This window comes from Lathamus discolor, chromosome 1, assembly GCF_037157495.1.
Source record: "Lathamus discolor isolate bLatDis1 chromosome 1, bLatDis1.hap1, whole genome shotgun sequence".
Classification (NCBI taxonomy): domain Eukaryota; kingdom Metazoa; phylum Chordata; class Aves; order Psittaciformes; family Psittacidae; genus Lathamus; species Lathamus discolor.
Window position 1 is genome coordinate 65,841,136 of NC_088884.1, and position 22,432 is coordinate 65,863,567.

Sequence of the window (22,432 nt, forward strand, 5' to 3'; positions counted from 1 at the left end):
TTCCTGGCTCTGGAGTACCTCTGGTCAGTCCCATGTCTCAGGCTGTCACTTAAGTAGCTTTGAGCAAGTCCAGCTGGCAGAGCTGTAACTGCAGCCCTGTCCTGCACAGGAGAAATGGCAGCGTTGTACCCGCTCTGGCTGGCACAGCCACAGGACACAGGGGCAGCATCTCTGGGCAAAGCAATGACACAGTGGCCCTGCAGCAGAGCCGTTCTGCCTATCCCAACGCTCTTGTACTTGCCTGACTAATCTGGGCATATCCGCTCCCAGCCCTGTGCTCATGCAGGGACAACCATAGTGAGGGGGATGGCAGTCCCTGCTGAACTGGGCTGCCTCAGCCATGCTGGGATTAGCCTCAGTATTACTGCCAAGGGAACAGACTGTAAGCTGGCACAACAGGGTGCTAGCTTACAGCCAGGTGGGCCATGAAAAGCTTGTATCCATACTCATTTTTGGTGCCAAGGGGTCACAGTCACCTACCTGCCTGTGGAGCAGCATCTCCTCTGCCTTCAGAACAGCTGAAAACTGCAGCACTCTTTATGCAAGACTGTACGTTAAGGAGGTACTGAGCACGTGCAACCCTACAGGGCCCAGCTCTGCTGAGCACCCTGGAGACTGAGCGCCTGTGGCCTCCACTCTGGCCTAAATTCTGGCCTAGGGTAAGGTCAGCAGGAGTGGGACAAGGACCCCAGCAGCTCCAGCACCCCAAAGTTCTTCTGAACTGACCCCTTTGATTTATGGCTTGTCCCTGGTCTGTCACGAAAAATATTGCCCATGGAAACAAAGGGGTTGGTCATCCCTGTGTGCCCAGCCTGACTTCTGCAGGAATGGCTCTTTCCAAAGCTCTTATACTACCGAAGGGGATGTCAGGAGAGCCCTTGGTGTCATTTCCCACCTAACTGCTCATGGCCAGGGGCTCATTGAGAAACTGCAGGGTAGCTTTGCCCTTCTTGCTCCCTGTGAAAGGGAAAAGGACACCAGCACAGCAGTGCTGGCAGAAGTGGCTGTGCCAGGGCTTGGGGAGCCTCTTCAGTCCATAGGGACTGAGACCCCCCCACGCTGCACAGGCAGGGATCAGGAGCTGCACTGAACAAACTTCATTTCCTGGACCTTCAGAAAGCCTGGCTTTTTAGGTGAGCTGCTCCAACACGGTTAGTAGTCAGTCCAGACTTCCCACCTGCCCCTTCCCTGTGCCTGGCCTCTAGCCACCAAGAAAGTAGCTTCCAACAGAGATCACAGGACACCTTTAGCTTGGACAGAGCCTCTGAATGTCATCTTGTCCAACCTCCTGCCCAAAGCCAGGTGACCTATGAGGGTCACCCCGTGAGGGCTGGCATGCTGGCACAGCTCACGTACCTGATGATTCATATTCTCAGAGGTCATGGTTTGAGGTGCGTAGGTGACCTTGTACGGCTTTTTTTGTTGATTTGCTTCTAGATGGAAAAGTTCAGGCCCTTTCCAGTGTTCCCCCTCAATGATGGGTTGCACAGTCCAGGCCTCATTGCTTGGGTTTGATAGGAGGATCGTCTGGCTCTGCTTCCCACGCACGCTGCATGTGAAAATCAGAGTCTGCAACAGAGGAGCACAGAGGCTGCTTGGTCACACCAAGGAACCCTTTCCACTCTTCTCACACTGGCTCTACACCAGGACTTGAAGCACAGAGGGCAGCTTTTCCTTGCCACATGCAAAATTTCCGGTTGGGCCACAACTTTTGTAGTAAATCAAATTATTTGTTTCTAAAGAAGGGAGAACAATCCTTTCACTTGCTGAGTGAAAGAAAAAGAGGTGTCCTAGAAGAAAACTCTCCTGTGCAAGGAGAAGACCTACAGATGCACAGCCCCTTTGGGGGCAGGCTGAAAAGCAGTTCTGGATGTTCTTTTGGGATTAGGAGCCAACACTTCCCAAGTTGCCCTGTCCTGCAATGCCTGTGAGGGCCAGGAGTCCTCCCCACTGCAGCCCTGTGCCCCAGGGGCCTGGTGCAGGTGCCTTGCCCACTCCCAGTGCTGAATGTCCTCCCCTGTCCCAACAGGGAGAAGAGCAGCTGTGGGTGTATAATTTTGGGAGTATAGCAAAGTGGTTCTGTGGGGAGGGTCTCAGAAAAGCCCTGCAGAGTGTCCCTGTGGCAAGGGTGCTGCAGCATAGAGCAAGCACAGCTGAGCTGCTCACTGGAGGAACAGCACCTTTAACAGGGCTCAGGAATTTTGAGAATCCTGCCCAGCAGATTTCTCAGCTCTCTAGAATACCCAGGCAGGAGTGAGTCCATGCATATTAAGTGTCCTCCAGTCCCTGCCCTGGGAAAGATGTGGTGCAAATGGTGGGGTACAGGTGGGATGGGATCCAGCCTGTCTCTGCTTCAGTTACCTCTTTGACCACAGGGGCTTCCACACAGCATCCTGCCAGAGTAAGCCGGAGTGGCTCACTGCCCTGGATGAAGCACTGCAGCCCATCGTAGTGGACAGCCTGACCCAGCTTTGAGGGGCAGAAGGTCACAACGAAAGGGACAACCATTCCTGGGGAGATGTAACCCTCTGTGGGCCTGATACAGAAATCTGGCTTGAAGCTCTTTATGTCCCACTTAAACCTTGCCAAAGAAAGCACAAGAACAGGAAAGAAGGATTAGCAACTTGGGAGGCTTGTGTGCTGTTTGCAAGTCTCTTGCAGTATTTTCCACATCTTGGCCATGATGCTGAGGCACCTGGCAATCAGGCTTTAGGCTGGGCAGGACTTAGCTGCGCCCATCTGTAAAGAAGCTTCTGGTTGTATCCCCTTTGGTTGTACCCCCTTGCTAACTGCCAGGGCCTGACTGCACAGCCTTGGCTGCATGACTCTCCACTGGGATGGAAAAGCAGAGGGGAACGATCTGGGCAGGCTACAGCTCCATGCAACCCTTATCCAAGCTGTCAGCCCTCAGAGGGGATGGGGTTCTGCATTACTTGACTCCTATGTCGCCTGTGTTCCTCATGACAACGCGCTGGCTTGTGTAGCTTTGCTGTATCACGGCTCCAAAACTGAGGTGGTCCTGGTCCAAGCTCACTTGGCTGCCCTGGCAGGAGCCCCGCACCACAAAAAGGGAGCGCACCAGCCCGCTGCACTCCAACATCACTTCTTCGGTGAATGGCTGGATGCGGCGCTTTGGAGAGAAGGTCACCTCCACCTTGCAGGTGTCTCCTCTGGGTTTCAGGTTTAGCTCCTTAGTGGGCTTCAAGCAGAGAACCTGCCCAACAAAATGAGTGGAGACTACTTCACCTGACAACTGAGCTGCGGATCCTCCCTCACTAGAGTCAGAGAAGAGTCTTCCAATTCCTGTTCTGTCCCCACCAACATTGCCCCAGTCCCACTCATTCCCACATATGAATTCCTAGGTAACACCAAAGGTTTTTTCCTGTGATGTGTCCATCTGGCCATGGTGAGCTGAACTATGTCTTCTGAAGTAATTTCATGCAAGCTTCAAGAGAGCTTTAACTCTTAATCTTTAAAAATTCATTTTATCTCCCTTACCTTTCCAGATCAAAAATACATGGCTTTATCCTAACGTATGTGTCTAAAACAGGCTAGGGGAATTGTACCACCTTGCTTCTGGCTCTTAGGGGAGTCCTGACATCCAGCTCAGGTGAGGCATTCACACTGCAAGTGTCTGCTGGCAGAGCAGTTCAAGCAGTGAGGACAAGACAGCACACAGGCAGCCGGGACAGGACATGGTTGTAATTAGCTACTAGCTCCTGCCCAGAGCAGTTCATAGCTACCTGCAGGCACACCAAAGTGCTCTCCAGTGAAGGAATAGGCCTTACCCCAGCTTCTTGCAGCTCTGGCATGGTGGACGTGAGACTAAGCTTAAAAGTGAGAGGGGCAGCACTGTTATTTGCTATGGTGACAATCTTCTTCACCGTCTGTCCAATGGAGAGGGCTCCCAGGTTCACCACCTTTCCTTGTGGTTCCACAACGTCAACCTGAGGCAGGAAGGATTAATGTAAAGTGAAAGGAGAGAGGCAGAAAAGGCTTTCTGCCACCTTTATGGCAGAAAACCAAAACATGGTAGGCTGTGGAGGAGATGAGGAAAATGAGAAAGCCATGCTGGCTTCTGCTACCTGCAGTTTTAGGATTTGGAGTTAATCTCACCTTCATTTCTATGCCTCTCCCTCGGACCTCAATGGCCTGTTGGTACACACCACCGATTTCAATAGGGATGAGCTCACGGTAAGATGCAACCTCTCTGGGATAGAAAGTGACAGGGACCTCCACTATCCCTCCTGGGCATAAGACATACACTGGGAAGTCCACCTTGAGGTGCACAGTGTTGCTGAACAAGCAATTCAAACTGGCAGAAAGCACAACAAAGAGGAACAGAGGTGTCACAAGGCTGCGTACGCTCAAACAGCAACAGGGCTGCTTAAGGCTCTTCCACCTCCTTTCCCTGCATCTTCAGAATTTCACCCACAGTGGTCATGAGGACACGGAGTAGGGACGTGCTAAGCAAGGGATGAAGGAGTGTATGGAGAAGTCCTACCTCATATCTTTGTCTGCCTTGTTTGTGATGACAAAGGTCTGCTGGGCAGGTGTCATCCCAGCACGGTAGATGAAGCAGGTTCCAAAGTTGAGTCTTGTGGTGGAGAAGTGGACAGCGGGTGGTACCACAGTGACCAGGAATGTGCAGGTAAATGTGGGACCCTTGCTGATCTGGGGGGGGAGAAAGACAGCATGAACCAGCTGAAAATAAGGAAATTCCAACCACAAACACCAGAGACAGCTGAGGAAGAGGATGGGGACAGCTGGCTGCAGTGACAGTAAGGAAAAGCACATGCTGAAGGAATTTCAGCAAACACTGAAAGGATTTCTGTTCCCAGAATGGAAATTGAAGGTAGAAGGCTTGCTTCCCTCTCAGGGAAAGGTTTTTGGAGAGACACATCCCTGCTTTCTGCAGCCATGCACTGGCAAGACCTTTCTGAGCTGTGGGACCTGGCTCAGGAAGGGCTTGGTGAGGAGAAACAGTTCCATCCCCACGCACATCTTGGTAGGCCTCCTTCCTCCTGCTCCCAAATTAGGGATAGAGAGAGCCTAGTGGATATGTTCTGGAACAAAGGCACTTCCCAAAGGGCTCCCAGATAAACACTTAGTAAAATTCTCCATTCAGAAGCTGTCAGACTCTTTATTTCAGCAGCAGGAGCCTCTTTTGCCTCCTTCAGGCTCTTTAGTGGTGGAGCTCACCCCTGGCTTTGGTCTCCTGCTGCATAGGGAAGGCAAAGGTCCCCTATTAAATGTTGCTGTCTCACCTGCAGTGTCAGCTTAACATCTTTTAAAGAGCACATATTTTGTGGGTGAAATGCCAGCTGGGTCTCTGCTTTCTCCTCTGCCTGCAAGGCGCCTGTCCAAGGGGTCATGGTGAGGACCTGCTGACAGGCTGCTGGGCCACACAGCTCCCATGTGAAGGTGAAGCTGAATCTGCCGTTGTTGCGGATGCTGAAGATGCGCTTGATGTTCTCATTTAGCTGTACCTGTGGGGGGAAAAGGTGGTGATGACGAGGGGTTGCAGCATGCACCAATTGCTGGCCAGCTCACTAAGTGCTCCTCCTTCATGTGCTCTGGCATCTTTCCCATTCAGCTAATGATCTCTGTGAAAGATCCACCTCCCTCCCTCTTGAGACCTGATTGTACCCATAAATGAAGAAAAACTTTCCCTCTTCTTGAAATCTGTCTGCAAAGCTTCTGGTTAAGGTGCAATCTTGCAGGGCTTTGTGGAGCAAATGGTTCAGGGAACCAGCGCTACTCACTTCCTTGAGATCAATGATGTTGATTTTGTGTGCACTGAGCTGAGTGACATGGCCATCGCTGTCCTGGCACCCAACAGAGACATTCATGCTGTAGCTGGTGGCCTTGATGTTCAAGGAGAGAGGCTGGGTCTTTCTCTTGACATCGCACTTGAGGTTGAAGACCACCTCTCCTTCTATTGTTGGCATGAAGAAGACTGTAATGGGAAGCCTGAGAAGAAAAGACCTTTTTTGCTCTGTTCACTGTCTTTTAGTTTTCTTGGCCCCACATTGACTTCTCTATGGGAGAGCAGCTGTGCAACGGCTGTGGTGAGACCCCGGGCCTGGAAGAAATCAGGAATGGCATTCTGCCCTTCCAGGGCCTTCCACTCTCCATGCTGACAGCTGTTTAGAGTATGATGATGCAATGAAACAGCAGAGGATACAACAACAAAGCAGCTAACACTACCTTTACTGTCCTGTCCATATCCTTGAGGGCAGCACTGCCTTGAGAGCCTGCTTCTGTCCCAAAAACAGAAGAAGGTACTCAGAGACCCCCAGTCTCTCTGATCTGTATGACAAGAGTAACATCCTCTTTGCAAAGAAGAATCATCCAGCTCCTATGACAGCAGTACAACGTGAGTGCCACCAAACTGCCTCTTTGTAATTTCTGTGAGTAATCTCTGAATAGGTGATCCAACACAACCAAACTACAAAGATCTGAGGAATTACCACTTCTCAGCTGAGCCATAGTAACCGATACATTGTAGTTGATACATCTCTTACATTGCACCCCATGGCAAGCAAAAATTCAGCATCTTTTAAGCCACAGCAAAGCTGCCCGGAGCTAACATTCTCTGAGCCCCAGAGCAGGCCATGAATGGGCACAGGGACATCCATGGTGGATCAGCAGATGAGCTAGTGACCTGTTAATGCTGCTTGAACTCATGATCATGTCTGACTGCAAGCCATGGCTGCAGTCTTACAAGAACATCCATTTTCTAACAGGGGATCCTATGAAACACAGCTAGTTGTGTAAGTCTGTTGCTGTACTCCCACAATGGGCTTATATGGTGCCTGTAGTGCTGCTTGCGTGCTTTGCTCCTCTTGGTGGTCTTGCACAGACCATGCATGGTGGGCTCTGTCACTAAAGTAACAGGGAAGAGTAGACCTTGCGCACTTAAGGCTACTGGCTTAGGGGATCACAGGGTTAAAAACCCAAAACGTTTTTGTCATCAAAACTAGAAGATCTATAGCATGGATTTCTCTAGGAAGGGAACCTAGAAGACTAGGGTAACCTGGACACAAGTACTTTACCAAGAAACCTGCAGTTTCAGAGTGTCCCAATTGGAAAGGAACGAAACAAGGCAGATGCCTGCTATTGCTGAGAGGCACCTGGTGACTACCAAGGGGAAAAAATCCCCAAAGTAAAACGGCAGTGCAATGTTTGGCATGCAGGAGAGGGAATGTGGCCTGTGAGCTCTTTTACCTTGAAAGAGGAGCGATGGAGCCTTTCAGGGGCTCTACCTTCACGGAAGCCTTGCATCCCTCTGAGAAGAGAGAGCTTTCCCTGAAAGCAAAGCTGAAGGCTTCCTTCTCACTGTTGATCATATACATAGTCTGGCGTACTTCGTGCCCTGGGGAGAGGACAAAGTAGCTGCTGAAAATCATTTGTTCCTCTGGCCACTGGGCTGCCATTGCCCCCTGGACTCCTGCCTGCCAGCTAAGCACAGCACGCAGTTTGCATGGAGGACCATTGCTTGCAGCATGGCACACTCAGAATGCCAATATGGAAACATTTCTTGTACAGCATGCACTGTTGCACCCTCTCTCCATGCAAGGGGACCCCCTGGACTTCCCTGCCTCCCCCAAGTCCCCTCTTGAGAATAGCCGCAACCACATGCCTTGTCCTTCACACATGCCTTCTTCCCCCTCATACATTTGGGTGCCAGGAGCTGGATGATCTGCTTAAAAGTACGCATTTCCATTTCCAGCTTCCCTTTTGGAGGCTGCTGGAACAACAGGAGTGCTGAACCCCTGGAGCAGTCCACATCTGAGCATGCAAGGTATAACCATGGTGCTCACCAATTAGCAACAACTGGAAGTTCAGGTGAGATCTGTCCAGAGTCACGAGTGGGTCACTGGCACTGCCCACTAACAGAACTGGGACTGAAATGTTCTGCTCAGGGACTGTAAAGATCCAGAATGATTCCGTCACGTCCAGGTGCTGTGGGATGAACTGGAACTTCATCTGTGAGAGAAAGAGGTAAATGAAGGAAAGTTGCTGCCCTTGGCAGGGCAAGGAGTGTGTGTGTGTGCAGTTTACACCATCAAGAAACCCAAGGAACCTCTACCTTATGCTGCTGCGAGCTCAGAGATAGGCAGCTGTGCCTAAAGCTTGGCAGATATGGGGTACAGGGTGAGAACAGGTTCATCTGCCAACTCATTTACACTACAGTCATAGGTTTCTGCATGGTCTTGGCAAGCTCACAGTGAGAGAGGATGCCCAGTAGTGTAGACATATCCAGTGCTAAAGTGGCATACATGTGTAGTGGAGCTACAGATCTGCCGTCTTAATTTTCTGCGCCCACCTCTGCTTTCTTCCCTGGCTGGATCTGACCTCTCTCTGTAAGGCAGAAGAAAGCCTCCTGTCCTCGTGGAGCTTCAAGGTCTTGACAAGTCCACTGGAAGAAGTATGCAGAACTGGTTGGGTTTGTAACCATGAAGGTCCTGGGAACATAAAACAAAATGGACTACTAAGGTGGAGCTGGGATGTGAACAACTCTTGTCCTGTAGCAGGCATCAGGAACTGCCAGTCCTGAACACCATCTGGAAGGACTTATTTGGTATTGGGAACCACACTGGGAGCACAAACATTTCACCTGCTTTCTAGGGACCTTGTTTGTGTCTCAGGTGACTAAAAATTAATAGCTATTCACAGAGAAATTGGCAGTCATCCGAACTCTTGCATGTAGAAATGGTAAGATCAAATGAAAATGATAACATTTCCATTCCAGTAAGAGTCTCTTGGAAGAATGGTGCTCTCTATTGTGGCTGCAGCCTTTGCTGACCCTGTCCAATTGGTAATCTCAAAGGAGCAAGAATGTTCTTTAGAGGCACAAAGGTTGTATTGGCCACAAAGCAGAAGCTTGGGATACATGGTCCTCCCAGACTGACCTACACTATTGAGGAAAAGGACAAAGAGAACCAAAAATTGGCTAGTTGGTCTTCACTGACCAGTTTCTTCCAGGCCCAGGACAGACTGGTGGCCAAGGGTCAGCAGATCACAGACAAGGTACAGATGTACATTGGGGCTTGGAAGAGGAGCTGGAGAGATTCTCTGGATAAGGTGCATGACTGGGAGACCATCAGCCAGAGAAGCCATGCCCACACCTACCTGCTGCTTCTGCTGCATACCCCAATCGCCACAAACTCAATCACTCTTGTGTTGAGGTCTAACATTGTCTCCTTTGGGTCTGGCAACTTTGGGTTGCGCCTGTTTGCTGTGAGGTAATCAGAGTCTTCTAGTTCAAAGTGGCAGTTTGTCATCAGACTTTTCCCCTTCACAACCACCTCTGGGCACTTCTGGTTTGGTGTCAGGTTAGGAATACTAGGAAGAAAGGGACTGATATTAGTCAGGTAAACATTTCCAGACAGCCTGTCTGCTTGCCTGTCTCCTTGTACAGCATGTACTGTTGCACCCTCTCTCCATGCAAGTGCTGCGCAGAAAATAAAACAGAATTGCATTCCCTGCCACAGAGACAGAAGAAACGGCACAAACATAAGCAGCGATGTGTCTGAAGACCAACTGCAGTGCACAGGTTTCTCTGCAGATAAGGAGGTCATGCTTGATTGATAAGAGAGCATAGCTAGGGACTAGCTGGCCCCGTGGTAGCCTTTCTTGTCCTCTCATTCCAGAGAGATCCCTACATGAGCTTAATATTTCATGCAATGTCTTTTCCCAGTACCTCCATACCTGCTTCTACCACAGCTGGATGATCATCTTTACTCCTGCGTGTTGATTGGTTCTGCTATCTCTGTGGCTGGTTGTCCACAGGTTCTCACCTCACCCATCCCAGAGGCACAACCATGACTATCCATCAGTAGCATGAGTTGAAAAGTGCCAGGACATTTCCTACCTGCAGAGCATATGGCTCTCAAAGTCCCCCACGTACACTGGAGAGAACTTCATCTGGAAGAGCTGCTTCTGGCGAACAGGGATGGTGCCACTGCGGGGCTCGACAGAGAATGGTGACTTGCCACTGATGGCATTCAGAGATGAGTTCAGGGAGGGAGAGACGTGCTTCAGTTCATGGTCCAGCTGACTCGAAGAACAGCTGGGATGGAGCTTCCCAGAGGTACCACAAGTGGAGGAGAGGGAATCCCCTGCGGTAAGGAAGAAGCACAACATCTCTCAAGAAGAAAATCCTTTGTTCTCAGCAACTCTGCCTCCTGTTGCAGTGGACAGAACAGAGCTGGGATGCATTTGGAGTGTCTCTGGCCAAGTGCTTTCAGCAGGAGGGCTCCCACTGAAGAACAGGCAGAGTGGCCAGTTTGTGCTTTCCTTCTGTGATACTGCTCGCTAAATCATAATCCCAGAAAGTCCTGGGGAGAGGTGGAAGAACAGGTGGGAGAACAGGGTGGGGGGAAGCAAATACAGTGAAATGGCCCTGCAGAGACCCAGAGAACTTCTTGAATCAAAACACACCATTGAACATCGTTCTGTAGACACTCATGGTGGACAAGAAGGCTATGTCTATGTTAGCAAATCAAAACGGCCCAGGACAGAAGCCTGCTGCTCCACTTCATGCTGGATTGGGGAGCTAGATGCAAACATCTTCTGCAGGACCACTTCTGGCCAGCATTCATTCCCAAACCATGTCCAGGATCTAACAGAGATACCTGTGTTGCAGCATCTGTGAGAATTTCTGGGTGCTGTTTCACATCCCAGCCCAGCCAGCTTCAATGCTTAGCATTAAGGACAGTGTTGAGTCCTGCAGAACTGAGCTTTGTTTGTTGTGTATGGTGGAGAAAAGGCCTTGGAGAAAATGCTGCTGTCCTTCATACCCTTTCCTTCTTTTGTCTTTCTCAGGCTTTCATAACTAACAACCAGACAGCTAATGACGCAGTCCAGCAGACCAGCTCCAGCATGAGGGCACCCTGTGCTGGGGGGAGTCAACACCTGGACCCCAGGGGAGGGAGATAAGCATATTCAGAGCACCAAGAACTTTGGCTGAGGTCTCCCATCCTGACCATCAGAAAGCTGTCCATGCTAGGAAACAAGAGGGCTGACTGCTCTCCTGTATTCTGTATCTGGTATGCAGTTGTGGTGTCCTCAACATAAAAAGGACATGGAACTGTTGGAACAAGTCCAGAGGAGGGCCATGAGGATGATCAGGGACTGGAGCACCTCCTGTATGAAGACAGGCTGAGGAAGTTGGGGCTGTTCAGCCTGCAGAAGAGAAGGCTGCGTGGAGACCTCATAGCAGCCTTCCAGTATCTGAAGGGGGCCTATAGGGATGCCAGGGATGGACTATTCATTAGGGACTGTAGTGATAGGACAAGGGGTAACAGGTTAAAACTTAAACAGGGGAAGTTTAGATTGGATATAAGGAAGAAATTCTTTACTGTTAGGGTGGTGAGGCACTGGAATGGGCTGCCCAAGGAAGTTGTGGATGCTCCATCCCTGGCAGTGTTCAAGGCAGGGCTGGACAAAGCCTTGGATGACATGGTTTAGTGTGAGGTGTCCCTGCCCATGGCAGGGGTGTTGAACTAGATGATCTTAAGGTCCTTTCCAACCCTAACTATTCTATGATTCTATGATGAGACCTTTTGGACACACAGCCCTGTTTCCTTGCAGCCACCCAAGGAAAACAAGCACTCAAACACAAGCACATTGCTATGGTTTAATGAGTCACAGCACCACCACTGAGCTCCAACATGCTGGGAGCAGGGTCTCTGCTGACAGGAACAGTTCTGTGCCTGAGTTAGGAGGGTCAGTTTTAGACAGTGACATTGCATTTGCTTTGGACTGGGGGATCACACACAGACAGTGATACAGATCAGCTAACTTACTGTTACACCATCAGTTTTCCCAGTCTCAGAGATTTCCCAAAGAGCTGCCCTCATGTCCCTGTTGCCAATCTTGACCCAGGCTCAGCTCCATGCTGACCACTGTGTCACAGCAAGCACATGAGGGTATGAAAGCCAGAGAGGGGGACAAGGAGAAAGTCTCCAGCTGCAGCTGGGGAGATGCTGATGAAATCAGATGGCTGGACAGGGATGAAAAAGCAACTCATGTTTTGGGGTGAAGTGACACAGTCTTCTCCCCAAGCCTTCAGCTACCAACTGAAACACCCTGGGCATGCCCAGCTCCCACCCAAAGCCAGTGCCTTACCATTCAGATTGGGCAGGAGCAGCTCCCCGGTATGGTTCACTGCCCTTTCATCCTCCACAGTTGCCATCCAGGTGTATTCCAGGGCCACATTCCCTGTATTAGACAGCTGGAAACTGCTTTTCAGCAAGAGAATAAATAAATAAAAAGAAATAAAAAGAAAACATCCAATAAGTACAAAGCAAGTAGAAAAATAATGCTTTATGATGGACTCCCGGTACCCCTTTCTTTATGCTGAGTAGCATCTTCTTCCTCAAGCATCTCTGTTTCATCTAGATTGCTGCACTGGACTGCCCCAAGACAAGGTACTTCAAAGTTTGGATGTGAAAGAGGAAAAGGCAGACATGGTGCCCAGGAGGTTAATTCAAGCGTCTTATTCTGGTCTTTATATCTCAGTTTAACATTATTTTGACTGCAAACTCATCCTTAAGCAGATGAGGACAGCCAACATGCAAAGAAAGCAGGACCATGCTTGTTTTCAGCAGAACCTCTCCTGGCATGTCTTGGCAGCATGGTGTCAACCATCTCCTGCTTGGCTTTGTATGCAGATATGTGAGCCTCAGCACTTAGCCAGGACCCAGAAAGGATGAAACAATAAATGACTTGTTTAAAGGGAAGAACAGAAGTGAGACTACACAAAAAGTTCTAGGAAGGGACTCAGATCCACATGTGGGAGATCTCCAGGACCCTAGGATACGTAGAAACTGAAACCTCAAGAACCATCAGGCACCAGCACCCGCCTCCAAGGCCGGTCAGCCTCTTAGAAGAGGTTTTAGAAGAATTAGAAGAAGTGGCTGAGCAATAAATATGTCACTGTAACTTTTGTTGGCGCAGGACCATGAGTAGAAGGAAAAGCAGAGGCCACCAGAGAGCACAGCACAGCTTTGGGGAAGCAGATGTTGGGACAGCTCTGGGAAAGGCAGCTCCCACTTGCAGGTCTCTGCCTGGCCTCCAGCACTCACGTGACTGTCCTTGTCTGGAAGAGCAAGGTCTCCTTGAACTGAATCATGTCCACATCCAGCTGGAACTCGGCATAGTCAACAACAGCACTGAGGTGAAGCTCCACCTCACGGCTGCTCTTCTCCAGGACAGTGTGAGCTGGTTCTGGGGTTGTCTTGATCACCTCCATAGAGGAAAGGGAAAAATCATTAAGCAAAACCCAGAAAGCCAGGCTGAGCAGGGAGTCTTTTGGCTTTAAAATCACATATAGGGGGTAGAAAGGACCATTCCCATTTATTTTGCCTGAAAGATGACAAAATTTGACCCTTCTGTTGCCTATTTGTTTCTACCTATTGATCAAAGCAATCACCACCATGACTGTGTATGCCCATGGGGACTATGACCGGGTATCAGTCCCTGTGTTTTATCCCTGTAGGGTGTCTGACGTTTTTCCTGGCCCCTATAAATCCCAGAAGGCCTCTAAATTAGTTTCCCTGCAGGAGCTCTGTGGATGGAGACCTCCAAGACTGAACAAACCTAGAAAGCACCTTTTCCTTCTTGTCTTATGAGAAAGTGCCTTCCAGATGTCATGTTGGGCAACAGTCACAGTGGTGGGGGCTGGCAACAGGTATTTTTGGGATGGGAATGAATTCCTTAGGAAGGTCTCTGACTGCTGAAGCTCTGATGAGGAAGAAGTCTGGTTTACAGCTTTTACAGTGCTTCAGAAACCAGGGAAGAACCATCACTGGGTAAGTGCATTTGACAATAATGATAGTAGAAGCAAGAGTTTCTGGAGATGACACCCAGACTCCTGCATGACTGTCCTACAGTGCCTGGGCTGCTCCATAATGAGATATCCCACATGATACAGAGACCACAACCAAAATCTCTGGTGTCAGTGTAGACAGAGCTCAGAGCATACACACAACATGCTGGTGGGTTACCCAGCATACACAGAAGAGCACTAATGTTGCTCTCCAAGAGACAGAGCACAGTGAATTTAACTCCTTGGTGAAAAGGCACTGAATCAGATAAGACATTTTAACACCATAAAATGCAATAAAATCAGAAAGTGTGACCTCCCATTAATCACAGGCTGCAACACTTCAGCCTTTGGCAGAGACTGATAGTTTACATGTAGTTAAACATCTCTTTCCAAAAGACTTCCCTGTCTTGTGTAAGCATGTCGGGCCACTGTGCATCCACCTCTCCTCTAAAATGCACTGCTGTTTAACCACATGGGATGGATTAAATAAAGGAGGAAGCAGAAGCTGCTTAGCCAGCAGAGATGTCAGTCTGCTGCGATTGGCAGTTCTTTTTGTAGAAGCTCAGTAGCTTTTGCTATTGTGTTTCTTACCTTTCTCACAGGCCACGTGGCTGCTGAGTCCCTGCTGGCATCCATCCACTCAATGGTGTGCAGGTGGTCATCCCAGTCCATCACCTCCTCTGTTGGCAGCTGGAAGGCGATCCTCACAACCTTACACTTCACAGGGTGCATTTTGAAGGCAACCGCGACATCTGATTTCAGGGTCACTGTGATGTCCTTAGCACAGCCAGCATGGAGGTGTCCCACCTATGGAGAACCAGAGAGCCAAGACCAAACTGGAATCATTGGCAAGGGCAGGACTGACAGCAAAGGGATTGATCTGGTGAGCAGCTGTGCCAGGAACCTGCATCTTACTGTGTCTTTGTCTGAGTTTGACGGAGGAAAGTACAAACAAAAGATGCCGCATCCTGTAACACAGTCTTTACTGCAGGGCTGATGGCTCTGCCCCAGTAAAGCCAGGGATTGTATCTCCTACATGGCACTGGAACTTCCTTTTACCAGTCTATGGTGACTCCCTGCTAGCTCCCAGGAAACCACTGGGTAGGGCTTGAGCAACAGGGAAAGGCAGAGCTGTCCTAGCTCACCTGGGGGGAGAACTGGAATGTGGGGTCTACAAGCCACTCAAACCGCAGCACCTCCACCTTGCTGCGGTTGCTGATTGTGAAGGTCACGGTGTAGGGTGTCCCGATGTGACAGTCCCCAAACTGGATGTGTTCCACTCTGGCAGCTGCTAAGAATAAGAACAATAGGTCTCAGCATGCAGTGAGGTCCATCTGACCCCTCACATGCACAGACATATGTATGTCCCACTCTTCCTTGCTCCAAGCCTTCCTCCTGCTACGAGATGCAGTTCTCCATCCTGCCACTTTCAGGAACATGCCCCAACACATCCCTAAAACCGTGGCTGTGCTGTGCAGAGAGACAGCTGTACAGTATGCACTGTGTCTGTGCATGCAGCTGGCATTCTCACAGGCTACCTGGTCCAGTGGGCAACAGCACAGGTCTGGTTACACAGAGGGCACAAATTACCAGACATGGTCTTCATCTCAATAACTGACTATGGGCTAACAGACCTCCTTTCAGAGATAAGAGCTGAATGCTGGCATCTCTGACCCTTCCCTGCTAGCCTGCAAAATTCTCCATTGACAGAGGATCTTCCCCGTGTTCTTATGTGTGGCTGCTCTGCAGGCTACAAAAGGCAACAGAAGCTGTTCCCAAAGGAATGGTCCCTGGACCAGACCTGAGCTATCACAGGGTAAGCAAATGTGTATTTTCCTGTTCCTTGCTTCATCTTGGGAGCCTCTCCTCTCTTACCCTCAATTATGTCTTCCTCCAGATTGCCCTCAGTGTTCTCCTCCTTGTCTGACACTAGTCCATGGATGTTATCCAGCGTGAAGTCATCCTCGTAGCCTTCACCTAACAGCTGAATGCTGGTCTCTTCATATGGGTTGTCCACCACTGACAGGTAGATCTTCCCTTTCACACGTTGTGCCAGGGTGGGTTTGAAAAGCACATCAAACTCTGCCGATTCCCCTTGATGCAGGACCAGGGCAGCGGTGTGAGGCTTCCTGTCTACATGACAATGGAAATCAGAGACAAATGGTAAAGCTATACAGGGGAACTAGCTTCATGGGGTATAAACAGGAGTAAGAGGTTGAAACTCAGCTGCCTCTAACTGCAAGCTCTTCCACAGTGTTCACAATGTTCTTCTGCTATGTTCACAAGACTATAACACCACCATGCTTAAGTGTCTTAATCTCAGGCTAACATCAAACTCTCACTCAAACTGCATCCAGCCAGCTTCTGCCATACATAAAGCTGAGTCAAAGAGCGTTTTTGGCTTTTCTTGGTTGGCTGTGGGCTCAAGGGCTGCCTCCATTCAGACTGTTATCTTCCTGTTAAATTCCCACACACAGCAAAGACCTCGGTGCATTGACTTAGTGATAGTCCCCCACAGCTCAATCCACCAGAAAAACTTCCTAAAACCTGATAGGAGGAAACCCTGAAAAGAGTCCACATGAAAAACTAGGGGTACAGAGCACCCCAGGAAAGAAACTATCTCTAACATCTGGCTGTTGTTTGGACAAGCGAAGAGTAGGGCACACATTTTCCCTGTGTGGATGACCACACTTCATGGTTATGAATTTACCTTCTTCAGGTGTGTCCTCCTTCATGTCCGCAGCTTGGTAGATACAGTGTGTCGTGGGTCTGGCTTTCAAGAAGAAAGCTCCCCCTTCATCCAACAGGTCAATCATCAGCTGAGGAAAGGGAACAGAGAGTACGACCACACTGGTGTGGATACAGGATGGCATGTGGATTAACACTGTACTGCTGCTGGTCTAGCATGGGGAGCCCAGCAGCCTCTCCCTTCACACACAGCTCTTAGTACAAAGTTAAAGTAAAATCAGATAGAAAGGGGAAAAAAAAGTGTTCAGAGGCACTGGGATGTAATTAAAATACAACCAAAAAGGACAGAAAGTACTAAAAGTAATGAGCAGAATTTAATTAAACTACAACTGAGATTAATTAAGTTGTAGTAAAAAAGGATCAAATACAATCTAATGTAACTAGGACGTCACATGTGCCCACATGAGAACCAAAACATGATAAGAGAGATGGGGGAAAAGTACCCCACCAACTTTCTGCTGTTGTGTTTAATTGAAAAGGACAGGCTGATGAGAATATCGCATTTCTGAAACTCTTCCTGGAAACAGACATCTGTCAGTTGCTTAAAAAGAATTCCCAAGACCTACTTCCACACGTACCATGTTTTCTGGGACCTTTCCTTCATGGAACAAGCACTTGTTCCCTGGAGCAGAGCAGCCCCATGGCAGGCACTCACCTGGACAGGCATGATGCCACTGTTATGAAGGACTAGAGGGAGTTTTTCTGAATCACCCAGCAACAACTTCTTGAAAAGCAACAGAGGGTTCCCTCTCTTATTGTGAAGGACTGGGCACAGGACCGTCACCCGAGGCAAATTCCCATCTCCAATGATATCAAAGATCAGGCTTTGTGCTTTCATTCCTGTACGGCTGCAGAAGAGGCAGAGGTAGAATCACCACAGCGGGCACTAACCCTTTTCCCACTGGGCAAGCAATGAAGGAAGGCCACCCACTGTGTTTGCCTTGGCTGGTGCTTCTTTTCCCCATGACACAATTCGCACTCACCCTTCTCCTCCCCATCTGATCAGGGCCATTCACAAGAGGAATGGCTGAAGAGCCAGAGCCTTCCAGCATAACGCATAATAATTTCACTCATGTAGTACAACAGACAAATTAAGAAGCAAACAGATGAGATGTGGCAAATGCACTGGTTGTGGTGATAGGAGACATACGCAAACAAGCGCATGCAGAGCATGAAAATAAGAAGGGGAAAATAAACAAATAACACCATCACTACAGATTATTTCCAAGGACACTAAAAAATTGCTCATTAGGGCAGAAAGCTGACTTATCTTGTCCCACTTCAGTGACCAAAGGTCTGGGAAGAGCACATCAGGGTCCCGGTACATAGGTCCTGGGACAGAGAAACTGGCCTCTGCTCTTATAAGGGGTCCAAAAGCTCCTTTAACATAAAATAACTTAATATACCCCACTTAACTACATAGATCATATCATTTTACTATAAACAGGGAAGAAATAATACATGCTGACTTTCTGGCATCTAATCTTAATCTAATCCCTTGTTTTTGGAAAGCCCCAGCTCAGCTGTTGCACATCTCGGGTTTTTTTCCAATTCAGTCACTTCCAGTTAGCTACTTCATGTTGCACTGTCTTCATAATCACTCCTATTGGCTAAACTATCACCCTCATTTTTCTGCTCTGCTATATCTAGTAGTTACTGGATTAACAAGAGCTCTATGTCCTCACATAGGAGAGGCAGCTGTCAGAAAGGTTCTCCCAACAGGGTGAGTTACCTTGCCCGGACATCAAGGGAAGCCTCAAAAGTGCACTGGTAGGTCTCCATTGACTGGGGAGTGAATGCCACCGTAGCAAAGGCATGGGAGCAGCTGGGAATACACATTCGAACAGGATCCACCTTGAAAACGTCACTAACACGGCTGTTAAGCTTGGGAACACCACAGAATGGGGTTAGGAGGAAACATTCTTCAATATGATGCAGTGTTATTCATATATGCATCACTGGGAACAGCCCTACACAGCATGTATTCTTCCCTCCTTCCTCCCAGAGTGGTGATGACCTTGCATGGGGAGCTGCCATAAGGGCCAGAACTGCAAAAGCTTGTTTTGTGCTCTGGGCAGTCAACCCAGCACACATGGGAGGTAGGGACTGCATGGAAAACCCTGAAAATAGTCTAGAATTGACCTTTAATGAGAAGAAAAAAAACAGGGAGCCCGAGGAAATGGTCTGCTTTGAGCCCAGGCACAGTCCAGTAAAAGACCCCATCTGAGCATGCTTCCAGGAGATGTTCAGAAGGGTTCAGGTCTCCTACCAAAGACCCAGAGGGGTGAGCCAAAACCTTGCTTGAGAGACACTGAATTCAACCCATCACCCCAGCATTGCTGCACTCCCCTGTAGTCCGACCTGCACAATGCTGAACTAGTCTGAGCAAGAGGAAGCAATGAATTTGGAGAATGAGGCAGGCTATCACACAGCCTTTAAATAGCAACAGTCACCTTGGCCTCTTGTCCTTACCTTACTGGAGACAGGTCTGACGGATAGGACGACGTTACAGGGGACTTTGCCCACATTGCAGATCTTGAAGCGAGCTGTGGCCTGGTGCCCAATCAGAACATCAGTGAAGATAAACTTGTTCTCATCTGTGATGAAGATGCCCTTGTCTTGCACTGTCCGTAGGATGTGGCAGAGGTTGTTGTTGCTGCAGATTCGATGTTCCTCAAAGATGGACTCTATGTCATCAACCACAAATGCTGCAAGCAGATCAGGGGAGTGCTGAGGATGGAGAAGCCATCCTCCTGAATTTATCTGGACCCTGTTGGCCTCTCAGAAGGCTTAATGAGCCCCTTCTGCCCAGGTCACCGCAAAACCCAACCTTGGGTGGGAGAGCTGGCTGTGAGGATAAAGCTCAGTCACCCTCAGTCTTAAAGGGTATTGATTTCATTTTATCCTTCCATGCATCCCTCCCAGCCTCTCCTCACTGGTGCACTTGAAAAAGACTGGAACTTCTGAGGATTTTAAGATGGGACTTCAAGGTCAGGGTGCCTCTCTATTCAAGCAGTAAGTTTAAGTGCTGATCAGCACCAGTGGACAGGGTGTACCTGGAAGGCAGGACTCAGCAAACAGGGTATACGGGATGCCAAAAGGATTATCTCTGGGGTCTCTGTCGCTGACATCGATGGACAGGAGCTCCTTGCATGTCCCCAGTGGCTCTGCACAGCACTCCACCGTGATCATCTGCTGGCCCCCAGGAGGGACGGTGCCAAAGCCTGGGTACACTGTGAACATGCCCATGGTGAGACGAGCCTGAAGAAAGAGGCAAATCAACAGCCTTACCTTGAGCATCCCCAGAAAGGAGCATGCCACCCCTTTGCCTCCAGGCAGGCCCAAGCCCCCAGCCCCAGGGCAGGGAAGGATGACTCCATGGCTTAAAGGCAGCCCGAGGATGAAACGAACAAGCCAGGAGGAGCTGCAGGCTTGTCCTGAGTGAGGAGAAAGGAGTCTGGGTGTAAAGGGTGCAGGTGGCAGCAGGGATCCTTCAGCCTCTTGGGGTAAAACAGGAGAGCAGAAAACTGTGAGAAATTATGGGAAATGGGAAGAATGATGGGAAGAAGAAAAACAAAGCTCATCTGATATCTGTGGACTGGGAGTTCAAACAGGAACATTCTGCATCTGTGGTATTCATAAACTTATTTTGCTAGCAGCTACCAAACACAGGACCTGTTCCCCTCTTTTGCCCTGCAACTTCCAGGTCTGAGCCAAGCATGGGACTGTCAGTAGGACTGAGCAGCTCCTGCCTCTGCTTGTGGGTGGGAGATGACGACCCTCCATCCCGTGGACCATGCCCCATCCCGTGGTGAAGAGCCCCCTGCCTGCAGCAGCATGTGCTGGGGAGAAGGGATAACTCACCTGTGGGACAGGGTTTGGGTCCTTTTGCAACAAGCGCTTGCTTGGCTTGCCTGACAGAACCACTGGCTTTCCATTTTCACTCTCTTGGGAGTGAGCAGATTTCCCTTGATGTGCACTAAGAGGAGAAAACAGAAACATCCATCATGCATAGCTCCCCCTGCCTTTCTCAGAGGCTGCCATGGAGGAAAGCGTTCAGGCTCCTGGCTGCTCCCAGAGGGCTGCCTGCAGCACATAGTGCTGAAGCTTATGGATAGGTCAGCTGTACCACCAGCTTCATCCTACACATGGGTATACTGAAGCATTTTTCTGCTCCCTGTTTACAAGCCTGTAATGCTAAAGGACAGTAACCCAGGTGTTACACCCTGTCACACCCTAGCCATGCCATGGTGCCTCGTCAGGCAGGAAGGATGGTGCAGGTCTCCTCTCACCTTTTCTTTGGCAACAGAGGTGCAGCCTGGTCTTCTTGGTAGATGAAGAATTTAAAGTCAAGGATGCCTTTGTTTTCCAGCATGAAGCTGCACGTTTTCCTGGTACCACTCACTATGGCACCGAAGCTGATGAGTGAGGCAGGGTGAATGCTATACTTGCTGAACACAGCTTTTGCTGACACCGTCACTGGGATGATGGCGATGGTCTCACCTTCTTCACAGATGTGGGGATCAATCACCTGCAACCAGAGAATAGCTTGGTAATTACAGCAAAAAGGCCAGCCTCTACCTCTGTCCCCTGATCCCAGGTCCCCATCAGCTCACTGTCCCTATTTAAGTGCCTCCTCCAGAGCCAGATTTTCAGCTCTGCTTAGAAAGCATCACAAATAGTTTCTGAAAGATCTTGTCATATAAATATGAGAGGATTCCCCAGCTAAAGCACTCCTTCCAGAAACACGTCCTGCTCCCACTCCCCAGCTACCACCTGTAGCTGTGTGCTACCACTGCCTGGCCCAGGCAGCTCACCTGGCACTGCAGGATGGGTTTGTTCTCAATGCTAAGTTCCGTCTTAGGGTGGAAGAGCAGCTGGACCTGCACAGAGCGCTCAGAGCTAGCCAACACGCCCCTCTGTGGCTGGACAGTGAAGTGGGATGCCAAGTCAGGTATGCTGGTATGTGTGGTTTCCAGCTTGAAACTGGGGAGAAAGAGAAGGAACAAAACCACTGCAGTTGAAAGTCCAGGGGCCACCAGCGCAGCAAGGACATTGCATATCACTATAAAAAAATCAAGCGGAAAGAGTCCAGCTCTGCTTGAGGATTCCCACATCTTGACACAGAATGCAATCATGAGTGTTGCAAGCTAACCCTGACACTGCATTTTTTCATTCCCTCCTTTAAAGAGTCTCATTAAGAGAGATGAGCTGACCCATAACAGAAGGCAACGAACCTCAGCAATGAGTGGCTTATATTTTGGGGTCTCTCCTTCTGGTTCGTGCTGAGCTGTGAATTGTGTTTGGCTAGATTCTCTACTAAAATATTTGAGATCAGAGAGCCCAGCTTTTGTATTTACTCAGACTATGACATAGCCAAACATAGGAACAGGCTCCAGCAGTGTGCAAGAGGAGAAGGCAGATGGTGGCACCATGCATTCACAAAGCAGGCAGCTGGACCCACCTGTACGCAATCTTGTACTTCCCTTTATTCCTCAGAGTCAGCACTTCCTTTGCATCCTCCAAGACTTTAAGGATTCCAAAATCCACACTGCCATCTGTACCTGCAGAAAACCCACAGAGTGAGGTAAGAAATGAGAAATATTTGTGATCTGCTGCAGAGTATACCAAGTGATAGGAGACATATCAATCTGCACATGAAGCTGCACACTTTGAAGCTCAGAGGTGAGAGAGTCAAGGCTGTCTGTGCCTTGGCAGTGTTTTACTCCAAGCAGCTTGCAGGATTTGTGCTTTACAGATCTGTGCCACACTTGTATGCTATCTCATCCTACACACCAAGTGCTTAGCTTGCCTATGTGCCAACACAAGGCAATGCAACAGGAG

The 22,432-nt window shown here is 49.3% G+C and overlaps 1 protein-coding gene across 1 annotated transcript in view; it reads right to left on the reverse strand.

Moving 5' to 3' along the window:
- The window catches only part of LOC136006083 (hydrocephalus-inducing protein homolog), a 107,122-nt gene that overhangs the window by 4,502 nt on the left and 80,188 nt on the right, over positions 1–22,432 (reverse strand). The window contains exons 53-79 of the mRNA XM_065664102.1: positions 22,053–22,152; positions 21,406–21,574; positions 20,881–21,119; positions 20,453–20,567; positions 19,645–19,849; positions 19,061–19,296; positions 18,321–18,472; positions 17,244–17,436; positions 16,551–16,659; positions 15,716–15,973; positions 14,986–15,128; positions 14,432–14,647; positions 13,098–13,258; positions 12,139–12,251; positions 9,881–10,127; positions 9,139–9,351; positions 8,333–8,471; positions 7,827–7,992; positions 7,231–7,378; positions 5,766–5,973; positions 5,268–5,489; positions 4,505–4,674; positions 4,117–4,315; positions 3,789–3,947; positions 2,934–3,214; positions 2,362–2,581; positions 1,357–1,569 (exon numbers count right to left, since the gene is read on the reverse strand). Of these exons, the coding sequence (XP_065520174.1) occupies positions 1,357–1,569; positions 2,362–2,581; positions 2,934–3,214; positions 3,789–3,947; positions 4,117–4,315; positions 4,505–4,674; positions 5,268–5,489; positions 5,766–5,973; positions 7,231–7,378; positions 7,827–7,992; positions 8,333–8,471; positions 9,139–9,351; positions 9,881–10,127; positions 12,139–12,251; positions 13,098–13,258; positions 14,432–14,647; positions 14,986–15,128; positions 15,716–15,973; positions 16,551–16,659; positions 17,244–17,436; positions 18,321–18,472; positions 19,061–19,296; positions 19,645–19,849; positions 20,453–20,567; positions 20,881–21,119; positions 21,406–21,574; positions 22,053–22,152 (4,994 nt within the window). The remainder of the gene's footprint in view (positions 1–1,356; positions 1,570–2,361; positions 2,582–2,933; positions 3,215–3,788; positions 3,948–4,116; positions 4,316–4,504; positions 4,675–5,267; positions 5,490–5,765; positions 5,974–7,230; positions 7,379–7,826; positions 7,993–8,332; positions 8,472–9,138; positions 9,352–9,880; positions 10,128–12,138; positions 12,252–13,097; positions 13,259–14,431; positions 14,648–14,985; positions 15,129–15,715; positions 15,974–16,550; positions 16,660–17,243; positions 17,437–18,320; positions 18,473–19,060; positions 19,297–19,644; positions 19,850–20,452; positions 20,568–20,880; positions 21,120–21,405; positions 21,575–22,052; positions 22,153–22,432) is intronic.